General features: G+C 52.7%; 1 protein-coding gene across 1 annotated transcript in view; it reads left to right on the plus strand.

Annotated features, from left to right (window-relative positions):
- HCN4 (hyperpolarization activated cyclic nucleotide gated potassium channel 4) overlaps window positions 1-23,400 on the plus strand; it is a 48,961-nt gene extending 25,561 nt beyond the window's left edge. Inside the window, 8 exon segments of the mRNA XM_087824442.1 lie at window positions 1,185-1,608; window positions 12,400-12,561; window positions 14,633-14,851; window positions 18,146-18,292; window positions 18,397-18,637; window positions 18,934-19,098; window positions 19,270-19,421; window positions 19,423-23,400. Of these exon segments, the coding sequence (XP_087680568.1) occupies window positions 1,185-1,608; window positions 12,400-12,561; window positions 14,633-14,851; window positions 18,146-18,292; window positions 18,397-18,637; window positions 18,934-19,098; window positions 19,270-19,421; window positions 19,423-20,727 (2,815 nt within the window). The 3' untranslated portion in view covers window positions 20,728-23,400.
- The last annotated feature ends 2,536 nt before the right edge of the window (window positions 23,401-25,936 follow it).

Below are 25,936 nucleotides of genomic sequence, written 5' to 3' on the forward strand. Positions count from 1 at the left end.
GCTTCTGAGTAATTCTGAGTGCTGGCCCTTTAAGAAGAGCTGCCTGAGACTCCAGCAGCCTCCACATCACTCAGCCACAATCCCTGCTGGTTTTTTACAGCCCAAAGTTGTGGGGACTTCTCTTCCCAGCCCTGGAACCCTGGGATGGGGGACCTGATGTGGAACTGGGACTCCTCTCTTCTCCAGGAAACCACCAACTGAGATATCCCTCCCAGTTTTAAACTGCAGCCCCTGGATATGGGATCCCTGGTGTGGGATCCGGGCCACCTCTCTGCCATTCTGCCCACGTCTCTGCTCCTCCTACCGATCTCCATGTGTTTCTTCTTTAATTTCCTAGTTGTTGGGCTTACATTCAGCTAGATTTCAGGTGGTTCTGAATGGTGGTGCTTCTATATTTTAGTTGTAATTTTGATGTGGTTGTGGGAGGTAGTGGGTACTGCTCTTACCTACGCCACCATCTTGTTGTTTCTCTTTCATTGGTATTTTAAATTGCCCCATTAACATTTCCTGCTTTTGAAGATATAACTATCCCTCCCTAATCTCATATTAGAATGAAAACCTCTGATGGCCTGGCATTTTCTGATGTTAGGGTATAGGCTAAAGGGTGCTCCCAGGAAGCGTGATCACAATTCTAGGATGAGTGTTGAGGCTCCACCACTCACTGCCCAGTGCAGAAACTGAGGCCCAGAGCAGGGAGGGCATCTGCCTGATGCCACAAGCTTCAGTGACAGAGCTGGGACTGGAGCCTTCTGTGGGCCTAGACCTCCCCCTCTCTCCAGTCATGGTATGTGGCATGTTTGTCTGCCAGCCTGTCTTAGGCCACAGCTGCCCCTCAGGGACAATGGAGCAGCCTTGTCTGAGCCTGGGGTAATTCTGGGTGAACTGCTCTGGCCACTAAAATAGCCCTGCACTTCTCTCTAGACACCACTGTTTGCTTTGCTTTTCAGCCTGACTCTCACTGGGGCATGGGAAGGGCAGGCAGAGGGTACCCTTAGTAAAAGAAGAGCCTCTTTCCCTGCCAGTGTCTACATCTTGCCCTGATTCCTATGGGTCTACCTCCTGTAGTGTCGCAAAACCTCCTAAGACTTCTCTCTCCTATACTTGCTCTCCCTCAGAGCTTCTCCCTCAGTCTGTGACTCAGTTCTCTCCCTCCTCTGGCAACTGACCCCTTTGTCTCTGGGCAGATTCTACTGGGACCTGACCATGCTGTTGCTGATGGTAGGGAACCTGATCATCATCCCCGTGGGCATCACCTTCTTCAAGGATGAGAATACCACACCCTGGATTGTCTTTAATGTGGTGTCAGACACATTCTTCCTCATCGACTTGGTCCTCAACTTCCGCACAGGGATTGTGGTGGAAGACAACACAGAGATCATCCTGGACCCACAGAGGATTAAGATGAAGTACCTCAAAAGCTGGTTTGTAGTGGATTTCATCTCCTCCATCCCTGTGGACTACATCTTCCTCATTGTAGAGACACGCATTGACTCAGAGGTCTACAAGACAGCTCGGGCCCTGCGCATCGTCCGCTTTACCAAGATCCTCAGCCTCCTGCGCCTCCTGCGTCTCTCCCGCCTCATTCGATATATTCACCAGTGGGAAGAGGTAAGTGCTCAGACACAAACCTCTTGGGAGAAGGGCGTCTTCCCCCAGGGGGAGTGAGGTGCCAGCAGGTAATCTCAGATAGTTGGATGTGGCCTGTCAGATTATAGCAGGCACACCTGCTCCAAAGGGACAAATATTAGTAATTTTTGGATATCATGAGCTAGATACTGGGCAAATCACTTTATAGGAAGTGTCCTATTTAAGTCTCTAACATCCATAGAGGGTACTGTATATGTCCACACAGGTACCATTTTTTAATGAAGAAACTGAGACACAGAAAGATTAAGGGATTTATTAAGGTCACAGAATCAGTAATTAGTGAACCTAGACTCCAGAGCCTGCACTGGTAACCACTGCACTGTATTGTAAAGGTTGCAAATTCATAATCCTGTAGGGGCCAGACAGGGAATGTGAATGGTGAAAAAGACCAGTTGGAAGGCATTAGGGGGTGTGGTGGACTGGGGAAAATTGTAGAACATGCCTTCTGTCTGTATCAGGTAGTCTCTACTCAGCTCTAGCCACTTGTTGCTGAGTAGGAATGGGCCTAGAGTTGCTAGATCTACAGATTTATCCTGAGAAGCAGAAAGCTGTATATTTGTGCAGATTTTGTTGACAACTATCTTAGGTTGGATTCTTCCAGAGCAGACCCTGAGATGAGGATTTGCATGAAAGTGATTTTTTTAGAGGGAAGTGTTTCCAGGGAGATATAGTAAGGGATTGGGGAAGAGAGAAAGGGAAAAGAAGGAAGCTAAGCAAGGGTAGATACCAAGCAAAGTTCCATGGGTGGCGACTTGGGTCCCACTCCATTGGGAGCTCTTGGGACAGTGTACACTGTGCCTCAGGGGTGTTAGAATTTTTTGGGTGCATTAATCCTTGCCCGAGGATATTTTTTCTATTGACTTTTTTTAGAGAGAGTGGAAGGAGCAGGGGTGGGGGAGAAGAGAGAGAGAAACACTGATGTGAAAGAGATACAGATTGGTTGCCTTCCACATGCACCCCAACCTGGGCTGGAGATTGAACCTGCAACCCAGGCACGTGCCCTTGACTGGGAATTGAACCCACAGCCCTTCGGTGTGCAGGCTAATGCTCTAACCTGAGCCACATCGGCCAGGGCAGAGGTGTTAGAATTTTTATGTCCCCTTACCTGCCACCATTGGTTCAAAGGCCCTCTCGCCCTCTGTGCTAGTAGGAAAAGTGGTTTCCAGTAGCCTGGCTCCAGGGAGTGAAAGCATTGGGAGCCTGGAGTTGCATGTGCACAAAAGAACTGTAAAGGGGTTCTCGGACTCTGGGTGGAGCACAGGCTACAGAGACTAAATAATAAATTATTAAAAAAAAAAAATTGGGTAAGCCAACACCATTCTGAACAAAACTTACTCCTTCATGAGCTGAATGGAGTTGTCTGGGGGTGGAGGGAAGAGAGAGGACTACCAACTGGGATTTGAAAACAAGCAGGTGACTTTGCCCGGCACTTTGGTAGGTATCTGCCACCACCCGTTACATCTCTTGGCAGCAGCAGCAGGCAGGCCAGCTTGCATGTATTGGGGTTGGGGAGAAGTGCTCTGCGGGATGGCCCACTTGGAGATCTGGAAGCTTCTGCAGATGTGCGTTTCCTGCCTCAGCTCACTGCTGCTGCTGCTGCTGCTGCCGCTCTCCTGGTCTCCAGGACCTCCGCTTGACTGGACGGAAGTTCCCAGGCTCAGGATCCAAAGCCATCACCCCAGCAGCAGCCTGGCTGGCAGCACCCATGCTGATGGGGCACTGGCAGATTAGGGTCAGAGGTGTCATGAGCACCTGTGCCACAGAAGTGCCACACCAGTCTGGCAGAGTCACTCCATGGCAGAAATTCTATTTTGCTTTGAAAATTTGCATTCTTTCTGCTGACAGAGAAGTGGCAATGACTAGCCCAAGGTCACATAGCAGTTATCTGTCAGAGCTAGATCAGAACACACTTAGCGGAGATCCAAGATGGCAGCAGACTGAATGGAAGGTACACGGACATTCCCAGGACCAATCTGGATTTACAACTAAAACATAGAAAAACCATCCTGAAAACCAACTGAAGGCTAGCTGGAGAGCACCCTTATAACCAAGGAGGAAAAGTGGAGACCACATAGAGATTGGTAGGAAATTAGGAGGCATGAGAGGGCTGGCTGGGCTCCCACAGGCAGCAGCTGAAGGTCCAGAGGGATATCTCAGCTGTGGGGGATTCCCACTGAGGACACTGGGGCCTAAACCCTAGGCTGGGCTTCCCAGCCAAGAGCACCAGAACTGAGAAAGGTGCCCACATAACATCTGACTGTGAAAAGCAGCAGGGTTTCTGTCTGCCAGGGAGAGGCAGCTGGAACTGTAGGCACACTCTTAAAGAGCCAATGCAGTTTCCTAAGCAGCCGTTCACCTTGGGCTCCAGTGGAGGGGGAGCAGAGTGTACTGGAGCTGTGTGGGGAGAGTCTGGGGTTGTGGGATCTGGAGAGTGAGATCAGGGGACACCCATCTGGATTCCTGTGCCGAGTCATTCCCCCAGATTCTGGGGGACATCTTTCTCGGGTGGAAAATTTTTGGCTTTTGCCTGAGGGGGAAGCAATTGCCCTACACTGCTGGAAAGCCTCTTGTCCTGCCCAGAGGAGTTTCTACAGCCTGAGGCTTGTTAAAAGACTGATAACAACCAGCTGCCCACCCTGTGGAGCTCCTACAGCCTGAGGCTCATTAAGAGAATCAGATTAATCAGCCTGCAGGCAGAGGTAGACCTCAGAGTGCTTTGAATCTTTGCCTGAGCGACTTTGGGACCTGGGCCTTGGAAAAGCAGACTTTGGTGTGCATCTTGGTCCTGTCCAAACGCACCCAGCCCCAGCAGAGGAGACTTCAAGCCTATGGTTGTTGATAGCTCCAAACCGTACTGAGGGCCAGTCATAAACTGCATCTGACATTGGTCTGCACCAGAGACCCTCCAAAAAGACTGAGAGTCCTAGCAGATCTACCTAATAATTAGAAACAAACCCAAAAAGGTAGCCAAAATGGGGAGACCAAAAAACAAGCCCCAAATGAAAGAACAAGAGAAGTCTCTGGAAAAAGAGCTAAATGAAATGGAGATAAGCAATCTCTCAGATATAGAGTTCAGAATACTGATTGTAAGGATGCTCAACAGCATGAAAAACATATGGAAACTATGAAAGAAATTAAGAATGACATAGCAGAAATAAAGAATACATTGGAAGGAATAAACAGCAGATTAGAGGAAGCTGAGAACTAGATCAGTGAATTAGAAGACAGGGTAGAAAAAAATCACTCAATCAGAGACCCACAAAGAAAAAAACAATTAAAAAACAGGACAGTCTAAGGGAGCTGTGGGACAACGTGAAACACAACAATATTAGCATCATAGGAGTGCCAGAGGAGGTTGAAAGTAAGCAAGGGTCAGAGAACCTGTTTGATGAAATAATGGCAGAAAACTTCCCTAACCTGGTGAAAAAAAAAAAAGTCACACAAGTTCAGGAGACACAGAGAGTCCCAAGCAAGAAGAATCCAAAGAGACCCAAGCCCAGATACATTGTTATTAAAATGCCAAGATTTCAAGACAGATAGAATCTTAAAGGCAGCTAAAGAAAAGCGATCTGTTACCCACAAAGGAGCCCCATAAGGCTGTCAGCTTACTTCTCATCAGAAACTCTAAAGGCCAGAAAGGAATGGCATGAAGTATTCAAGGTAATACAAAACAAGGAACTGAAACCAAGACTACTCTATCCAGAACCCTCTTAACGCTCTTGGTTCCCAGCAGTGTGGCAGTCTCTGCCTGGCATAGTGCAATGCTTGAGGGCTTTGGAACTGGAATGGCACATTGGAGACTTGAGTTTAAATGCTGGCTCCACACTGCCTAGCAGTGTGACCTTGGTGCCATCTTGCCTCTTTTAGCCTTATCTGCAAAGTAGGGATAAGTAGTACCTTCCTCATTGGATTGTTGTGAGGATTAAATGAGATGTTGTTTGTAAAACCCTTTATATGAAGCCTGATGCAAAGAACTATTTAATAAAAGCTCTCACCCTGGCACGGTGACTCAGTTGGAGCATCGTGTGGTATACCAAAAGGGTCGTGGGTTCGATTTCCTGTCAGGGCACATATGTAGGTTGCAGATTCTCTCCATGGTCGGGGGGCATGCGGGAGGCAGCCGACTGACATTTCTCTCTCTCTCTCAAATCAATAAAAACATATCCTCACATGAGGATTTAAATAAATAAATAATAAAGGCTCTCCCCTCCCAGTTGTCTCAGTAACCCCTTTGTACTTCTCCAGGGTGTTTCCTTTTCTCAAATACTTTTTACCCATTATTTCACTGGTTCCTCACTCCTAGCTGGCTAATCAAGCAGGACAGTATTTATTACTCAGATTTGTCAGGTGAGGAAACAGAGGATCAGAGGGTCAGCTGCCCCACTGACAGGATTGTTGTCCTGGCCTCCTGACTCCAGGTTCTATGTGCCTCCTATTTTCTCAGGTGACCCGAAAAGAGGGTGACTTTGATTCTATTGTTGTGCCCTTTGTTGGGGACAGCTTTCAGCTAGGATTAGGAAGGTAGACAGCAGAGCAAGTTGACAGGTGTAGGGTGAGGAATTGTATGACAGGTTGGGTCTGAGGTAGCTGAGGGACATCTAGGTGCAGAGGAAGGTTGGCATATGGGTCTGAACTCAGGGCTGAGAAGGGCCAGTGGCTGTGGTGGTGCTTTTGTGGGGGGCAGGAAGGGGCCACTCTGAGAGGCTGCAGAGGAAGGATGGAGGTGTATTTACCAGAATGCCCTGACAGGCTTATCTCTTGGTTTCTGTCCCAAGTGGAAAATGTAGGACCATGTTGGTTCACTCAGTCCCTGAGAAACCCCAACCTTCTGTTTGTCTTGGACTCACTGCTAAACTGTCATCGAAAGCAGAGAAGTGGCTGCTCTTTACTTCTCTGGCATCAGCTCATGTCTCCAGACGTCAGCCCCTGCTTGCCAGCCTTGCTATCCCTGAGGCCCAGGCTCTGGGGGCTATGGTGTCTGGAGGAGTGGGCAGAGCTGCCAGTGGCTGGGCAGGGTAGGCCCTGGGACAGGAGCTAAGTCCATCTTTTACACTGTACATCCTGGGAGCTCAGGCCAGGGCTCCTGTTCCCACTGCCCCTCAGGCCTGGCTGCCCTCTGGGTGATCCAGAACTGGTCAGGCAGGCTCTGGACCTGGACTTTGCCTAGGGTAGTCAGAGGCCCTAGAAGGCCTCAGATTAGGGCTCTAAACTGGACATCACTACCCAATCTTGTAGGCAGGAAGGGAGATCCCAGGAGACCAAATGGATGGCTCCCCTCCCCTTCACACACACTCTTATCTTGCCTACCAGCTGGGGAGGAAATTGCTTTGCGTGGTTTCTGCCAGGCACACCGCCCAGCCAACGGCTCCCACTAGACCCCTGGGATTGGATTGGGGTTTCCCAGCTGGTCCCAGGAACCCTTTTTACAATTCTTAATGGCCTGCTCCAGCCCCAGGGTTTCTCTTAGCCTCAGCTTGGCTGGAGGCAGCAGTAGGGAGACCCTTTGAGGCCCCAGGTTTGTATGAGACCTGGAAAGGGAGAGGTATTTAATAGAGAAAACCCTGCCCTGTCTCATCCTCCCAACTCCCTATGTGAATCTCTTTCCTTCTTTGGGCCACTTTCCTCAACTGTCAGGTAAGTTCTGGTGTTCTCGAAGGCTGGAACTTAATCCCCATTCCAGCCTCCCTTGGGAAGGATCACTTTAGCTGATCCTGAGGACATTGTCAATGTCAGGGCTAGGGCTAAGGAGTCGGCCTCCCATGAAGAGGGAAAAGCTTGCCTGAGGCCTTCTGGTGAAGCTCCAGAGATCCTGGACTCCTGACCTCCAGCTTTAGCTGCCTCATTTAGCCCAGCCCAGCCCCAGTCAGAGAGTTCCCAAGCATTAGTGGCAGGTGTTGGGAGTCAGGGTAGGTGGAAGGTCTCGGTAGTGTAGGCCACCATCTCAGAGGACACCAGTTTCCGCTTCCATGCTGGGCAATCTAGGTCAGCATTCTCCCTCCCAGCCAAGCCTCTTCCCTCCCTCTGAGGTGCGAGCTTGTTATAGGCACTGAGGCTATTGTTAGAAACCCTGGTCACCCCCCCACCTTTGCATGTTCACCTGAAGCGCCCAGAACCCCAGTGACCCATCCCAGAAGTCTTCATTCCTTTGGCAGCTTGGAGTGGTGGGAGGAGGGCTGGAGGCAGGAGGGCAGGCCTGTGTAGCTGTGTGACACCTAATGAGCCTCCTCCCCTTGTGGGCCTCTATTTCTCTCAGAATTGAGGTTTGGGATGACACAGAGGGGTAGGCCTAGGGAATAGGGCTGGACCTCTCTATGGGGCCCAGGACGGGACCCTGCATGACAACTCAGTTCAGTTACCACCAGACGGTACCTGGGATACACTCACAGCAGCCACTCCCTCAGGCCTGCGGTTGCTGTCCACCATGTGGCCACTTGTTACTGAGACACAGGGAGAAGTTTGTTCTTTCCACAGGAGAAAACAAGTCCTCAGGAGGGAACTCACCCAGGCCCCCAGAGGAGACATGGCAGAAACTACAGTTTTTGGTCTCTCCCCAAGACTGAGAAATCAACTCTTTATTTTGAGAACTGGGAAAGAGGGAAGGAAAGGAAACAACATATGCTGAGTACCTGCTGTGTGCAGCTATGGACATCATCTCTCCTGACCCGCAAGACCCCCCCAGGATCTGGCAGTTATTGACACAGATGAGGAAATTGAGGCTCAGAGCAAAGAAGGCACTTTACCCAAAGTGGAATCGTCATTCTGCCTTTGCACGGTGGTCGAGACACAGCAGAAGGAAGTGGGAGTGGAGCCTCCCCCAAGTGCCATCCGGGGCATAAACAGTGGGCTTCCCAGGCTGCTCACCCAGCAAGCTTTGCAGGGTCCTAGAAATGAAGGTACTCAACCGCCACAGTCAGAACCAGTATCATAGATGGGGATTGTAATGAGGTATAAAGAGCAAGACAAATATTTGCACAGTGCAGCAGCCTTGCAGGTGGCCTGTGGCCCCAGCCCACAGTGGGATACACAAGTGTTTAGCAACCTCTCTGAGCAACAGCCAGGCTTGGTCACACCTGGGTCCACACCATCTGGGGTACCCCCCTAGCCTGAATTGATGCCCCCCTAACTCTGCAGAAACCTCAGATTTGCCATGTCGGTATCTTTGGCTTTGCAGTGTCTGAGAGGTAGCCGCAGTGCCCCTCCCTGCCACCCAAATGCCCATCATCCTCCCCCTACCAGCCTCCTACCTCCCAGCATTTGTATCCTTCAGCCCAGTACCAGGCACCACCCCCAACATGCTTTCTGTAGGGTATATCAGTCTGCCTGCTTGCAGAAAAAGGCACCTTCTTTCTTCCAGCAAAGGCAAAGACAGGTCCCCTATGGGCTGTACCTGCCCAGAGTGGGGCCTTTTCAAATGTCACTGTCTACACTGCGGCAGCCCTCATCCCCATCATCCCCCCATCACCTTTGTCACTGAGCACTTCTCAGTTCCCGAGACCCTACCACGTGCTTTACCATATTCATTGCTTAGATCACAATAAAGGCCAAATTAGACAAGGACCTGATCTTGGAAGATAATTAGTTACAAGAAAAGAAAAACATAGGTAAGAAGAAGAAAAGACATTGCAGAAAAGTGTGCCAACCTTGATACACAGAGTGTCAAGCATGGTTCACAGAAAAAAGCAGTTACTGTGGGCATTGGTCACCTGAGATCCTTTCTAAAAGTGGTCCAAGGCTTCCTTTTAGTTCCTATATAGTACCCAGCTCAGGCTCTTGTACAAAACACCACAGAGTGGGGGTCTTAAACTACAAATATTTATTTCACACAGTTCTGGAGCTGGAAGGATGAGATCAGGGTGCCAGCATGGTTGGGTTCTGGAAAGAGCCTGCTCCCTGGTTTGTAGATCATCTCTGTCATGTATCCTTCTATAAGGGCACTAATCCCATTTATGGGAGCTCCACCCTCATGGTCTAATCACCTCTCAGAGGCCCTACCTCCTAATACTATCATATTGGGGATTAGGGCTTTATCATACGAATTTTAGGGTAACATAAACATTCAGTCCATAGCTCAGAAATGAAGGAAATTAATAACGCAGAGCCTACCCATGTATGTGTCTAGGGCCCAGAGCTCTTTCTTAGCCACATCAGTTTCTCCAGGAACCTCAAGAAGTGACAGGCAGATATTTAGCTTCTCTTAGTTGAGGGGAAGCTGAGATGTGGTAGAAAGTGAGGGCACGTGCTGGCCATCTCTCAGACTGGGTGGTCCGATGTCACTGGCCCTCCTCATGGTTGGTCCCATGTCACTGGAGCCAGCTGATGGCATCCTTGTCAACCAAGACTTTGAAAAGCTCATGACTTGCTCAAGATCGTAGAGCTATTGTGTCCACCTAAGTGCTAAAGAGACAGAAGTGGGGCCTTCCCTCAAAGCCAGAGTTTGGTGCTGGTACTCAGGAGCTGCTGTGAAATTGAGAGGAGAGGCTGGGGGAGCCTCTGGGGTTCAGGATCCGGGCCCTGGGGCATGGCCAGCACCAGAATGTAGGCCAGAGACACCAGCGTCATCCTCGAGTATATTCTGCATCCCAGACACAGGCCCCAGTCCCCACTGAACCCTGGCTTCTATCCCAAAGTGCCCTGCCTGGTCTCTAGTGCCCAGCACTCCTTATACTGAGATGTAAAGCTTAACCAAGAACTGGCCTACTGAGAGCCCTGGGGCTGGTTCCTGTGCCCCAGTGGGGCTAAGCTGCAGGGCACAGTGTTCTGTCTATAGCATCACAATGTCTACTGGGATGTTTGAGGCCAGATGCTGAGGAGTCTCACCTGGCCCTGGATCCAGCTTGCCCTGTGAATCTGGCCACATCACCTGACCACTTTGGGTTTAAGTTGTTTTATCTGCAAAATGGAACTACTGAAAACCACCTTTCTCTCACTGGGCCAATCTGATAATCTGCAGGCAGCCCTGGTTCGTATCTGCCTCCACTGCCAATATAACCGTGGTCAAGTCCTTTGCTTCTCTGAGCAAAGTGTAAAATGAATTAACAATATGTTCAGCAAAGTTTGTTGTGAGTTTAAGTGAGAGAATGATTGTGATGTTATTGTACCTTTGTCACTGGGCCATGGAGGGTGATGAGACAAGTTGGAGCTTCCAGCCTCCATGAACCTTTCCAAGGTCCATTTCATCCTGAAGACTTCACAGCATTGCTGCTGTGGCATCCAGAGTCCTGCTACTAAGGGTGGGCACAGGACAGCATGCCCTGTGGGTGACGGAAAAGTAGTGTCCATCTTTGGTTGTTCAAAACCTAGACCCAGGCTAAGCCCACATTTCAATTAATATTATATGTATAATTTAATTCTTTTGACAACCCATTCAGGTAAGAGAAATATCTAGGGTCTGTTTCTTTGAGCCTCAGTTTCCCTATCTGAAATGGGCTTAAACTAGTTCTTAAACTTACAGGCATTTCACAAGTCTGTAATTTCTAGGAAGGCTGCTTTACCTGGGAATAGTATGGAGGTACCAGAGCTAGGAGTGGGGTCACACTCCAGAGTCTCTCAGGCTAGAGGCAAGGCCAGAACTTCCAGAGACCTCCCTCTAGACTTCCTTCCATCTCTTCATCCCCTCACTGCCTAGTCACCATGGTGCTCTCTGCTGAAACTGGACCAAGAGGTAGCACTGGGAGAAGGGCGGTGGGATGTGGATACTGGGGTGTGCCCACCCTTGGCCCTGCCCAGCCATACTTCAACTTCTCATTTGGAGCCACAGTGCTAGAGACGTTCTGGTGGCAGTCTCTAGCCAGGGTTGAGAGTGCTATACTTTATTAACCTGTATAGGAGAGTGTTACTACTAATATCTATTAACTAATCATAAACATTAATTATTAATAACAATGTATCAATTAATGATGGTTTGTAATTTATTGAACACTTCTACACCCAGTACTGAACACTTTATATGTATAATTTAAAGTGTTATCAACCCACTCAGGTAAGAATTTTTATAGCCATTTTCCAGATGAGAAAACATAACCAAAAAGGTTCAGGGACTTTCTGAAGGTCACACAGCTGGGGATTGGGTAAGAAGGGGGCCTGGGATCAAAGTCCGGCTGAACTTGGAGCCTGTGTGCCCCACTGCTCCCTTGCAGTTCCATGGCTGCCTTAGGCAGAGCCTACTGGCCCTGAGGGAGTTCTAAGGGTCTGGTGACTGATTTAGGGAAACACCATGCCCCTGTCATGACTATGGACTGTGGTCCCGAGGAGCCTCAGGCTGGCTGGCTCTTCTCCCTGTTGTCTTCACGGCCTAGACAAGCTGATAAAGTAATTTCTCTGCCCACTTCAGGGCTGTATGGCGCCCCAGGTGCCCTCCCTCCCTCCAGGTCTGGGAACCCCAGGCTCCCTTTCTCCTCCCAGTCTGTCCAGTTTGGTCTGTAGGCAAATCCCCAGGCCCCCGGGGTAGGAGAAGCCGCTTTGAAAGAGGTGAGAGACCCTGGACGGCTGGACTTCCATGGAAGACCCCCCAATACACCTGCACAGATCCCAGGAGGCATCATTCTGGGGCCCTGCAGCCTGCATTCTGCTTCTTTCAGGGCCTGGCCTGCCACCTTCCCACTCTATCGATAGCCTGGACCTGAACTGAGCTGGGCGTCCTGCCATGAGTGTGCAGAGCACTGCCACAAGGAGCTGCAGGGTCTGGCTGGGAGGGGATGTCCTCCCCTCCTGATATTCACTTACTTGGGCAAATGTCTTCACCTCTGCCGACAGATCTTCCACATGACCTACGACCTAGCCAGCGCTGTGGTGCGCATCGTGAACCTCATCGGCATGATGCTCCTGCTCTGCCACTGGGATGGCTGCCTGCAGTTCCTGGTCCCCATGCTGCAGGACTTCCCCGATGACTGCTGGGTGTCCATCAACAACATGGTGGTGAGCACCCAACCAGGCCCTGGGTGCGGGCAGAGGGGGCCGATGAAGCACAGAGGGCAGAGTAGGTCCCCAACTTGGAACTCCTGAGTTCCAACATGTAGGACGCTGAGGTGTCATCCCGGCACCCAAAGGCACATGGTTTTACCCGGTACAGGTCTGTCACAGAGCTCATGGCCGCACGTTGCTACCTCTGCCTTCTTACAGGCTCACTGCAGTTGGGAGCCTGGATATTTGGGTCTGATTTCACCCAGGGAAACTAAGACCTGGGCTCCTTGGATTCTATCAAGTATGGCAGAGCTGGGCTGGTGGCTCCTGCACTCCTGCCTCTGTTTGCCAAGTCCAAAAAAAGAGAACCCTGTGAGAGACACTGTTGGTAGCAGGCATAGACTCCCAGATCACACACAGTGGCTACTTTCTGCTCCAGCAGGAGAGCTGGACTGTTGCCCTACTCCTGTCACTCCATCATCCCCAGCCCACATACACACACATCCTGGTCACAGGTGGGGTCCTGAGTGGGGAGAGCATACTAGATTGAGCCTGATCCCTTCCAAACCTGTAGGTGGCTAAGAGAAGTTGGAATTGGGGCTAAGGAAGCCATAGGGCAGAGTCCTCAGCCCCCCCTAGACAGGGTAGGCTCCAGAAGGGATGTAGGGCCACCGGGACCTGTGAGCATTTTTCTGGGTCTAGGAACCCCAGGATTCCCTCCTTCTCCCAGTTAGTTTGGTTTGGTCTGTAGGCAGATCCCCAGGGCCCCAGGGTAGGAGAAACCAGCTTTGAAAGAGGTGAAAAAGACCTCGAGGTATCTTTCAGCATCAAATAGGCCTTTACAAAATAGCTTTTTGATGAGCTAAGTGTAAATGAATCAGCTATATGGATTGAATTTCCATGTCCCCAGGGGCAGAGCAGTAAGGGCAGAAGCCCTGATGGGAGGCAGCTGGGGGTCACCCCTGTTCTCCAGCCCCCAGGCCTCCTCCACCCCTGGAGATCAGCTCCCCAGACCTCTCACCCTGATTTGGACTGAGAGCCATACCAGCTCAGCTCTGTCCAGTATGGTCTCAGTGACCTTGAACAAGGCACACAGCTCCTGTGCCTTCTCCTTTAGGTGCTGAGAACAACCTGGTGACCCTGGAAGTGCTTGAGGCTCTGGGCAAGGCTTCTGTGGGTCATGCTGTAGGGTGGGTTCCACATCACTGCTAACACACTCATTGTGTAAGCAGAGAGGCACGGGTTCATCTGGTGACTTCATCTGGGACAGTTTCCTCCATGTGAGGGTAACAGGCCCACACATGCACTAAATTCAAGAGATGGCCCTTCTGAGCCCAGTGTTCCCACACTGAGGCTTCCTTGAGACACCGACTAGCTTTGGAGACAGAAATAGCCAGTTGCCTTCCTCCTCTCGCCCTCCTACCACCCCCAAGCATTGTGTGTTCCAGATAGTCCACCTTTTGTAAGGAGAGGATAACTGGTGGCCGCAGCCCTAGACAGATGCAGGCAGGGTTCATGAAGGAAGCAAGTCAGCTCTGCAGCACGTTAGATTTTGCTCACCCAAAATGAGGACAGCGTTTTTGGCTCAGTCTGAGAGCTTGTCCCCCCAAGGGAAGTATATCTGCTTTTATAATTGAGGTCAGTGGGGAAATGGGCTTTACTTGTCAGTAGTTTGGGGTGGAGGGATGGAGCTATTTTTAGCAAGCAGAGGACAGCAGGGTGGCTCAGCCTGAAGCTTTTGCTGCTCAAGAGGCCCAGGTTGCCTTGTGCAGGCTCAGAGGTCAGATGGGGGCTATTCCAGCTCCTATCCCTTTGCTGGGGCTTCCCATCTAATCCCTGTCCCCCACTGCAAGAGAAAGACCTAAGTGAGGAATTTACTTGGTCACTAGGTGACCATTGTGGGCCTCTCTAAGGCTTTCAGCCACAGGCAAGGTGGGAGCCCTGGGCTCAGCAGCTGGAAAGAGGTCGAGGGGTGGGAGGTGGTGGGGACTTTTCTAGGTGCTGGTGAGAAGGCCTGCCCTCTCACAGGTGTGAGCCTTCACTACCACCCCAGCATGTGTCTGTCTACCTGTGCACATATCCGCAGAACAACTCCTGGGGAAAGCAGTATTCCTACGCCCTGTTCAAGGCCATGAGCCATATGCTGTGCATCGGGTACGGACGGCAGGCGCCCGTGGGCATGTCCGACGTGTGGCTCACCATGCTCAGCATGATTGTGGGCGCCACCTGCTACGCCATGTTCATTGGCCACGCCACTGCCCTCATCCAGTCCCTGGACTCCTCCCGACGCCAGTACCAGGAGAAGGTAGGGCAGAAAGCTGTGGTCCACCCTGGGTTATCTCAGGAGAACTTGCGAGTTGGTCCCTAAGGCGCACAGGCTCCAGCCAGTGGGTCCCCAACAAGCCCCCATGTGCCCAGCCTGCTACCGTCATCTGGCTTCAGCTGCTATCTTTTCTGTTGCAGCCTCTTTTTCATTCTTTTTTATATTTTTCTAAAGTAAAAATCCCAGATTGTTTATAGGTACTGAATCCGTATCTCAGCCAAGTGAATCTGAGTTCACCAGTGACCTCTATGTGGCTAAAGCCAGTAGGTCCTTTTGGGTCCGCATCTGGTCAGAGCCTCGGGGCATTTCATTTGATAGCTTTCACTCCCTCCTTGGTTTACACCTGGTTTCCGTGACCGCACACTCTCCGCTTTCCTCCTCCTCACAAGCCGGTCCTCCTTGCTCTCCTTGGCTGCTTGTCTCTTCAGTCTTCACACTTCGTGTCCCTGGTGGTTTGGGCTTAGCTCTCTGCTTTTCTGTGTCTCCTGTCTGCTTGGGTGCTACTGGTTTACCACCCCATCCCCATGCTCCTTGTCCATCTCTCTGCAGCAGGGTCATAATGATATACTCAGCCTCCACCTCTTTCCTCAGCCCCGGACCGTCTATTTGATGCTTCCCTGGACACCTCAACCTCATCACATCTAAGATGAGAAAAGTCTCCCTTGCTTTCTCTGCTCTACTCTTCCCATCCTGTTAGTGGACACAGTAGCACAGATGCCCAGGTCAGAAAGTAGGAGCCATCCTTGATTTCTCTTAGTCATTAATGCCACCTCGCTTCCCATCATCCTAGCTGGCCTCCGCCTGGATCACTATAGCAGCTTCCTAAGCAAATGGCTGTGCTGGAGTAAGGAAGGCTGCCTGGGTTCTAAACCCAGCTTTTCCCCATTGACAAATTCTCCATTGAGCACGGGCATATAACATCACATCTCTAAGTTTCATTTGCTTGTCTGTAAAATGGGGACAGTACGAGGGGTTATATCATGGTGTTTGTGAGGAGTGACCCTACAGAGTAAGCCATTCAATATTTATTAGCTAAATGGGCTCCCCTTTGCCCCCTTCCACTTCATTCTCCAGACAGCAGATAGCACTGGCATTTAAAACATATAAATCTGATCATATCACCGCTTAGGGCCTTTATGTTACTCCAAGATGCAGATTACTCCAAAGTGTGTTTTCTTAGCCTGGCATGTAGGGCCCTTCCTTTTTCATGTTCAGAACACACCATGGGCCCTATAGCCCTCTATTCCAGCCTTACCAGGCCTCTCTGTATGTTCCTCGCTGCCTCAGAGCCTTGGCACAGACTCAAGCCTGAAACTCTCCTCTCTGTTTTCACCTGATGCCTTCTCCACATCTCACCCTAAACATCACCTCCTAGTGAAGCCTTCCATGACCCAGTCAGCCTCCACCCATCATGCGACCCAGTGGCACCTTCAAGTTCTCCATCACACTCTGCACTTCTGTCATTATTTTATTAATCACATGTAGCCAGTTGTTTAATATCCATCTTCCCTATCCAAGCCATGGCTCCATGAGGGCAGGCCAGGTCCCATGGATCCCCAGTGTCTGGCACATAGTATGGTTCAGTACGTACTGATTAACTGCCTGCCTCAGGTACCATCCCCTGATGGGGTAACTGAGAGATGGCGGCCCAGGTCCTGTGACACCAAGAGGAAAGCCTAGGAGAGCCTGAAGAGCTAGAGTAGGGTGGGAAGGTCATTTCGGGGAGGCAGAGGAAGGAGGAGGTAGGAGAGAATTATTGGCCAGTGATCATGATGAGCATGCGCAAAGGTGTGTAGATGGTGGTAAATAAATCAGCCTGATTAGAACAAAGGGCTCTGGTTTAGGAGTGAGGAGGTGAGAGAGGGGTGAGGTTATAAAGGCAGGGCTTCAAGGGCTAGGTGAGGGATCAATGTAGACCAGCATCAGGGCCCAGCCTGTGAGCAGGGTCGGGGCTCGAGGCTCAGTGTGTGACTAGAATGGAGGCTCAGTCTAGGATCACCATTAGGGATAGTTTAGAAAAAGCATCAGGGTCTGCTCTCCAGCGGAGTCAATCTGCTTGTGGCTTTTCATTTGAGAGTTGTCTTCATTTCATCATTTAGCTAATAGTTCTTTAATGTATAATTCACCCATAAATCTCTCTCAAACATATTACCTCCCCTTTGTCCCCACTACTGTGTCTCACCTGGACCACTTTAACAGACTTCTAACTTTTGCCCTGCCTCCAGACCTGCCTCCCACCACAATTGTTCCTCTATATATGGGGAATTCTCTAAAATACAGCTCTGTTCTGGCTGCCCCTGTCCCCATAGACAGCCAGAAAGTCGCTGTCTCCTGTAGCTGGGCACAACTACAAGCAGACAGAGGCCAGGTTGGCTGGAAGAATGTTAAGAAACACCTCCCAGTCCCCAGTTGCCCATTAGCATCTCTGCAGCAGCACTACATCCTCACCTCTTTGGAGCAGATATATAAGAACAGGCTGCCTATTCTGATTGTTCCTGGGGTACAGGGACTTCCCTTGCATCCCAGTGTGGGGAAAATCTGTTCTTGCCCAATCAGTGCCTCTGGTCCCCAGCCATCCTCCTGAGGACCCCCACTTTCACCCACAATCCAGAACCGGTTGGAGCAGCACCCCTAGGGTGGGCAGGTTCAACAATCTCTGTTCCAAACTCATTTAAGGTCCCTGCTCTACTGGTCCCTTCCCCCGGGCTGCAGTTGTTCTTCAACAAAGTGACTTAGTCTCAGCCTGGGCCACATTGGGATACATACTACATAATGGCTGAGACATCCTGGCTTCAGCCTCCAGCCCTTGCAACCCTTTGCAGCCCAGTCCTGCTGCTGCCGCCAGGGTGTTATCACTGATGGGAAAGAGCTCCTTCCCAAGTAAGTGAGGCCTCTCTGATCCGCAGTGTAACACAGAAAAGACTGCTATTTAGAGGGAACTTCATTGACTTCCTGGTCAGTTGGCCTCTTGTAACTGAGCTTTGGACAGTCCTTCCCGTCCCTGGCCATCTCCATAGCATTGAACACCTTGAAGACCGGCTACTTAGTTGGAGCTCCTCCACCCCAGCTACTAACAGTCAGGGCCATTGCTTGGCGCAGGGTGTGGCCACACCCACACCGAGGCCCTCAAGCTGAAGGAGCCAAGGTTGTCCAAGTGGGCCCACAATGTCAGTGCCAACTATGGTCACCAGCTGGCTGAGGCCAGGTGGTGCCAGCCAGGGCAGTGGGGCTGGCTGGCCAAGAGGTGACAGCCTTTCTCTCTGTCCCTGGACTTAGTACAAGCAGGTGGAGCAGTACATGTCCTTCCACAAGCTCCCGCCCGACACTCGGCAGCGCATCCATGACTACTATGAGCACCGCTACCAGGGCAAGATGTTCGACGAGGAGAGCATCCTGGGCGAGCTCAGCGAGCCGCTACGGGAGGTGAGCTGGGTGGGTGGCCAGGCAGAGAGGGAGCCAGGCCTCCCGGCCTGGTGACTCCTCTCATCTCCCTCCCTCTTTCCCAATCCACCCTGTTCCGGGAGCAGGAGATTATCAACTTTAACTGCCGGAAGCTGGTGGCCTCCATGCCACTGTTTGCCAATGCAGACCCCAACTTCGTGACATCCATGCTGACGAAGCTGCGCTTCGAGGTCTTCCAGCCAGGCGACTACATCATCCGTGAAGGCACTATCGGCAAGAAGATGTACTTTATCCAGCACGGCGTGGTCAGCGTGCTCACCAAGGGCAACAAGGAGACCAAGCTGGCGGATGGCTCCTACTTTGGAGGTGAGGCAGGCAGGGGGTCCTGGGGGGACAGGGGAGTGGGCTGGAGACACACGGAGGAAAACGTTTCAGGCCCTTCGTGGCCGCTGCCTGGAGGTAGGTGTCTGTGAGCCCAGTATGGGGGTAACAGCCCGGAGATGGGAAAGATAACCCACCACCCACTTGGGGGGCGGGGTGGGGGAGGCGGCACGGGGCGGGGCACTTGTGAATGCGCCTGTGCAGCACCTGAGCGGGGCGCGAGGACCCAGGTCAGGGCAGCGGGAGGCCCGGGGCCGCCCTGACTCGCGCTGTCCCGGCAGAGATCTGCCTGCTGACGCGGGGCCGGCGCACGGCCAGCGTGCGCGCCGACACCTACTGCCGCCTGTACTCGCTGAGCGTCGACAACTTCAACGAGGTGCTGGAGGAGTACCCCATGATGCGGCGGGCCTTCGAGACCGTGGCGCTGGACCGCCTGGACCGGATCGGTAAGGGGGCCGGGCGGGGGGCGGAGGGCGGGGGGGCCGGGGGCGGGGGGGCGGGGGGCGGAGGGCGGGGGGCGGGGCGCGGAGGGCGGGGGGCGGGGCGCGGGGGGGCGGGGGGCGGGGCCGGGCCTCCCCCCTCCCCCGCCCGGGCCTGACCCCCCTCCTGCGGCCCAGGCAAGAAGAGCTCGGTGCTCCTCCACAAAGTCCAGCACGACCTCAACTCGGGCGTCTTCAACTACCAGGAGAGCGAGATCATCCAGCAGATCGTGCAGCACGACCGCGAGATGGCTCACTGTGCACACCGCGTCCAGGCCGCCGCCCCCGCCCCCCCCGACCCCAACTCCTGTCATCTGGACCCCGCTGATCCAGGCCCCGCTGCAGGCCGCCGCTGCCACCACTTCTGTGGCCATAGCCCTCACCCACCACCCACGTCTGCCCGCTGCCATCTTCCGCCCTCCCGCTGGCCCCAAGCTCAGTGGCCTTGGACAGGGGCAGACACCCCGGCATCTGAAGCGGCTGCAGTCTCTGATCCCTTCTGCGCTGGGCTCTGCCTCGCCCGCCAGCAGCCCATCCCAGCTGGAGACCCCATCTTCCTCCTCCTTCCACATCCAACAGCTGGCTGGATTCTCCGCCCCTGCCGGACTGAGCCCTCTCCTGCCTGTGTCCAGCTCTTCTCCACCTCCCGGGGGCTGTGGCCCCCCTCTGGCTCCCACTCTGTCCGCCAACACAGCTTCCACCACCACGGCAGGATTTGGCTACTTCCACAAAGCCTTGGGTGGCTCCCTGTCCTCCTCCGACTCGCCCGTGCTCACCCCCCTACAGCCTGGCGCTTACTCCCCACAGGCTAACCAGCTGCCGCCCCCACTGCCAGGGGCCCAGGGAGGCCTGGGACTGCTGGAGCACTTCCTGCCACCCCCGCCCTCATCCAGGTCCCCATCGTCCAGCCCAGGGCAGCTCGGCCAGCCTCCTGGGGAGTTGTCCCCAGGTCTGGCTGCTGGCCCACCAAGTACGCCAGAGACACCTCCACGGCAGCCTGAGCGGCCATCAATAGCAGGGGCTTCTGGGGGGGCTTCTCCTATAGCCTTTACCCCCCGAGGAGGCCTCAGCCCCCCTGGCCACAGCCCAGGCCCCCCAAGAACTTTCCCAAGTGCCCCACCCCGGGCCTCTGGCTCCCATGGTTCCTTGCTCCTGCCACCTGTATCCAGCCCCCCACCACCACAGGTTCCTCAGCGCCGGGGCACACCACCCCTCACCCCAGGCCGACTCACCCAGGACCTCAAGCTCATCTCAGTCTCTCAGCCGGCCCTACCCCAGGATGGGGCACAGACTCACCGCAGAGCCTCCCCCTACTCCCCTGGGGAGCTTGTGGCTGCCTTCCCACTCTTCTCCAGAGCTGGGGGTTGCAGTGGGGGCAGCGGGGGTCTTGGTCCCTCTGGGAGGCCCTATGGTGCCACCCCAGGCCAGCATGTCACTCTGCCTCAGAAGACATCCTCAGGTTCTTTGCCACCCTCTCTTTCTTTCTTTGGGGCAAGAGCCGCCTCTTCTGGGGGCTCCCCTCTGACTGCTGCTCCCCAGAGGGAACCTGGGGCCAGGTCTGAGCCAGTACGATCCAAACTGCCATCCAATCTATGAGCTGGGGCCCCTCCCTCTCTTTTCTCTCTTTTTTCTCCCTTCTTTCTTCCTTCAGGTTTAACTGTGATTTAGGAGATATACCAATAACAATAATAATCATTTTAAAAAAACTCACACCAGAAAAACAAAAGACAGCAGAAAATAACCAGGTATTCTTAGAGCTATAGATTTTTGGTCACTTGCTTTTATAGACTATTTTAATACTCAGCACTAGAGGAGGGAGGCAGACAAGGCCCAACGCAAAAGCCAGAGGAAGGGGCTGTGGGGGGGAGGGGAGGTGCTGGGGCTTGGTTGGGGGGGGTTACCCATATTTGGGTTCCTAGAGCAAACCTGTCATTGTATTTGTTTTAGGGCACCAGCCACCACCAGCCCCTTAGCTGTGAACTTGGTGCCTCACTCTGCTGGGGGTCACCTAAGGGCTGCCCTGGGGTATTTTCCTGGGGAGCCTCAGTCACCTGAGTCCTTGGATCAAAATGGGGCCAGGGTCCTGAGAATTTTGCATTTTTTTTTTTACTGCAAACTTAGCAAGATATGTATATGTATATGTATGTAAGATGTGTATATGTATAAGCTATGTAGCGCTCTGCAGAGCCATGTAGATAGCCACTCACATGTGTACACATGTGTGTGAATCTAGTTTAACCCCATGTTGCCAGGACACCCAAGTCACTTTACATCCAGCAGCCCAGCATAGCCTGCAGGCTGGGCACCTCAAGGTCGGGGAGGGGGGGGAGTGTTGTTTCCAGTCCTCAGGGAAGAGGACCCCAAGACCTCTCAGCAGGCCTCCTGTCTCCCCATCTCTGGTTACATATCCAATCCTAGCCTGACCTCTCGCCACATGAAAGCAGAGGACTCTGAGCTTTATCTCCTGTGGTCCTCAACACATCCTGTTCCCTCTGTGGCCCTCAGTTCCCCTTTGGTACAGTGGGAGGTGAGGGAACTTCTGGTTGAGTCTGCTCTGTGCCAAGCACTGGGTCAGCACTTTACACACATTAACTCCTTCAATTTCACAGAGACTATGAGGTAGGTACTTTGATTCTTCCTATTTCACAAATGAGGAAACTGAGTTTTGGGTACTTTTTCCAGAATCACGTAACTAGGAATGGCAGAGCTGGGACTGATGTGAGATTCAAATTCATGCCTGCCTGAGGCCGAAGCCTAGGTTCATTTTTTCCATTAAAAACTGTTGAGAGGGGCTGAGTTAGTCTTCAAGCATTGTGCAGAGGGAGGAGACCAGATTATGGAGGCAGCCAGACCTGGTTCAAATCCCAGCCATGCCTTACCTGTGTGATCTTGGGGAAGTTATCTGACCTTTCTGAGTCTTACCTCACATGTAAAATGGGAATAATTATGGTGCCTCCTCACAAGGATGTGTGAGGACCAGATAAGAAAAGTAGTATATGTGAAATGCCCAGCGTCTGGCACATACCATCGTAGGTGCTCAATAAGTCATACTTCTTCTGCCCCTCCGTACACCCAGCCATTGCTCCAGCAAGCTATGGTGAGAGCCAGGGAGCTTTGGCTGAGAGCTCCAGGGCTTATGATCTCAGGACATAGGAGGTGACTGGGCTTCCCTGAGAGCCTAAGGAAAGTGTGGTCAGTGGTAGGCTTAGGCCAGGCTTCGAGATGGAAGAGTTATCGAGGGAGAGAAGGAGGGAGGGAGGGAAAGGAGAAGGGAGGAAGTAGGAAGGCTGGGTGGGATGGACTGCTTGGTGGGGACATCATGAAGGTAATGTGCAATGTGGAGTTGGGGGCTTTGGGAGGAGGTCCTGAAGCCAGGTGGTCAGAGGGAAGGCCCTGGATGGCAGGCTAAGGGGATTGGACCTGATTCTGCAGGCAACCAGGAGCCAGAAGCAGGTCTAGAATGGGAGTCGATGTGAAAGCTGCTCAGATTATAGCAGCTCCTTAGGTATGATCCTCTCCAACAAGGTTCTGCCAGAGCCAAGCTCAGTGGTCTGCCCCCTTCCTACAGAGTAGGAGCAGGTTTGGCTACCAAGACCTGAATAAGGAGGAGAGCTGATCCCACCTTGTCCATCCAGAGCTCTTCTCCTTGCTCCAAGCCAGAATGTTGGCAAGATCAGGCTTTGTCCTGAGATGTGGGGCAGGCCAGTTTCTTCAGTCATGGGTCTCAGGGAGTGGGAGGCAGTCACCCAGGAAAGGAGGTGAGGATCCTGGGGTCTTAGGGACAGACAGGGAGCCACCTGGCTTTGGTCTTTACTGGACAAGAGAAGGCCCCTCAGACCCAGGGAGTTCTCAGAGCTGGAAGAATTTAAACAGAGGCCTCAGTCTGAGTTCTACACACACATATCCCTCCTGCCTGAGGGTTTACTTAATCTAAACCCACAGTCTAATCCAGGGTACGACAAGGGGGGCTGTAGAAAAGGGACAGGAGTGAGAGCAGAGGGTTCAGTGGCATGAGGAGCGAGGAACCCTGCCACCCCCGCAGCCCACCCCCCAGCTATCAGGGCCTGGCCTCACCACCCTCTACACAAACACATTTTATGAAAACTCAGACCCAGTGCAGCCACTCTGGAGACTGGAGAAGCCAGGTCCAGTCAGTGGGCCCTCCTATCCCCAGGCCCCCACAAGCAATTTTCAAATCTTCCACTTTTGAAACAGAAAACGGTAAACGTGCCGTGTTGTATATTTTATTTAAATAAAAAAATTCTAGCAGATGCTGCCTTCTTTTAGGGGCCAGGGATTGAGGGGGAAATGAAGTTACGGGAATACAGGAGGCTCAGGAGCAAGGCTGTGGAGGGCAGAGGACAGGTCCCCAGAGCACTTGTGGACACTGGAGGCAGCTGTGCACTGTTTATGGGCTGGTGGAGTAAGGAGGAGGGTGAGAGAGTGTGTGTGTGCATCCTTTGTCAGTTAGTGGAGATGGGAGACCCTGACTCAGAACCTACCCACTCAGCTGCCAGAGTCCCTGGGACTCCCTGATGCTCCCTGAAGGGGAGGAGGGCAGCAATGTGCATTTGAACGCCCGCTGGTTACTAAACAAGGAGATGCCATCTTAGCTTGATCAGATGGGCCCTCAGAAGCTGGAGGGCAGCTGGAGGACAAAAGGTGACCAATCTGAGGGTTTCATGTCCAGGACAGAGGGCTGCCTTTCAGAGTGTCCAAGGATGAGCCACAGCCTTTGGGCTCCTGTGTGGGTTGGGGAACCTGAGGGCATACTCTGGATTCAGGGCATTGTTAGGAGGCATGGTGCCCACTCCCCACTGCAGTGGGGGGAGGGGTGCTAGGCCTCACCCCCAGACCCCCTTTGAAACCCTCAGGTAACAGACTCTGCCACCCCTGGCTGAAGTTCCCTGCAGGCCCTGGGACCTTGCCAGGTAGGGGGGAGGCAGTGATCTGTGGTTGGAAAAGCTAAGTCCCTGGGGCTCCTGGCAGCACGGGGAGCACCGTGTTGCCCAGCCCATATGCCAGAGAGGAAAGCCCTCAGAAAGGGCAGGGAACCCTGTCCCCATCATTGATTGCTAAGTGGATGCTGTTTCCATGGTAACCGACCTGGGAGTCCTGTTGCTACGGAGGCAGCTCAGCAGGCCCAGCATCCCCATGACAACTGCCCTCTGCAGCCCAGGTGGTGGTGGTTCCTGAGGGCTGTGGAGAGGGCAGGGGCAGGGCACAGGCCTGGCCTTTGGGGATCTGGGGAGGACCTTGCACACAGGCAGCAACTGAGCTGAGCACAGGGTGGGAGGGATTGCTGCAGGTCCAGCCAAACCCGAGGACTGGATCTGGGCTGGTGCCCAAGGACACTCACACCCACCCACGGCCCTGTCCACCCTGCTGGATCCACCCAGGTGCTTGCACAGGGCCAAGCTTCTGGGGTAGGGAGGCGGGCAACACCAGTTACCATGTTGTCTGTTTTCTGACTCCAAAAGTACACTTAGTAGCTACTGTGTGCTCTGCTCTTGGAGCTCTCCTGTTATTTCCCTCCATCCTCCCATAACACTGATGAAGTAAGAATTAGCCTCAAGTCCAGTGAGCCAAAGGGCACTGAGGCTCAGAGAAGGTGAGGAACTTGCCCAGACCAGGCAGCCAGAATGTGAAGGAGCCAAGATGCACACCCATGTCCTGGGGACCAAGCCTGTCCCCCACCACCGGTGGCAGCAGGGCCGAGGTGGTAGATGCAGGCATGCAAGAAAGGGTGTGTTCTCTGTAGAGAACTTAAAAACTAGAATAAAAACGACTAAATGTCAGTTTGCTTTCTCTTCTCTTTCTCCAGCACATCTAGCCACAGTTTTGAACCAGTCAGCAGGAAGCCCCTGCCCCCTAGTGCCACTGCACCCCATGCTTCAGCCTCAATGGATACCTGCTGTGCTTAGCTGCCAGCATGGTGGGAATGTCTGAGGCACCCTTCTTTCTGCTTTAGTGGGGCTCAACCAGATTAGGAATTTTAAAAGAGCATTTTAAAGGTTCAATAAAATGCCTCCCTTGACTTCATGTCTCTTCCCAGCTGCTGCCCCTTGCCATCTCAGCCAAACTCCTTAGATTTGTCTCCACTCCTGACCTCATTCCCCTCCTGAGTCTGGCTCCCGCCTTATCTCCACGAAAGGGCTCCAGACCGGTCATCAATGGCCGCCTTGTCGTGGTGGCCTCCGAGCAGCGTATGGCCCTGCTGACCAGGCCCTCCTACGTTCTCTAGACACCCTGGCTCCTCGCTGCCACCCTTCCGTTCAGCCTCAGCTTGAAGGGCTCTTCTTTCTTCCGAAGGACAGTGCTCCTGGGCCTCTGACCTTGGCCCCCATCCTCTCACTGAGGACACACTTTCTGGAAACTGCACCCGCGCCCATGGCTTCCCTGGCCTGGAGGAGGAGGCCCCCCACTTTCCCCCCTCTATTCAGGCCCTACACTTCCTGAGCCGCAGCCTGGTGCCTGCTGCCACCGCACAGTTCCTCACCCTTTTCTGACCCACCATAGCTCTTTTATTCTTTTTGGAGTTTGCAGCTTCCAATGCACTGCAGAGCGTGTCCTCTCCAACCCGCATCCCACGCTGGCTCCACCCCAGCACACGCATGGGGCTGGGCAACACCAGTCAACACCTTGCTGATTTTGCTTCTTCAATTTTCTTTCTTTTGAGGGTTGAATATTTCCTATGTACAGGAGAAAATATAAATAAACACACAGTAAATACATAATGCTCCTTAACTTATAATGGGGTTACATTCTGATAAATCCATTGTAAATTGAAAATATTATAAGTGGA

The sequence above is a fragment of the Miniopterus natalensis genome, chromosome 1 (assembly GCF_054644295.1).
Source record: "Miniopterus natalensis isolate mMinNat1 chromosome 1, mMinNat1.hap1, whole genome shotgun sequence".
Lineage (NCBI taxonomy): Eukaryota > Metazoa > Chordata > Mammalia > Chiroptera > Miniopteridae > Miniopterus > Miniopterus natalensis.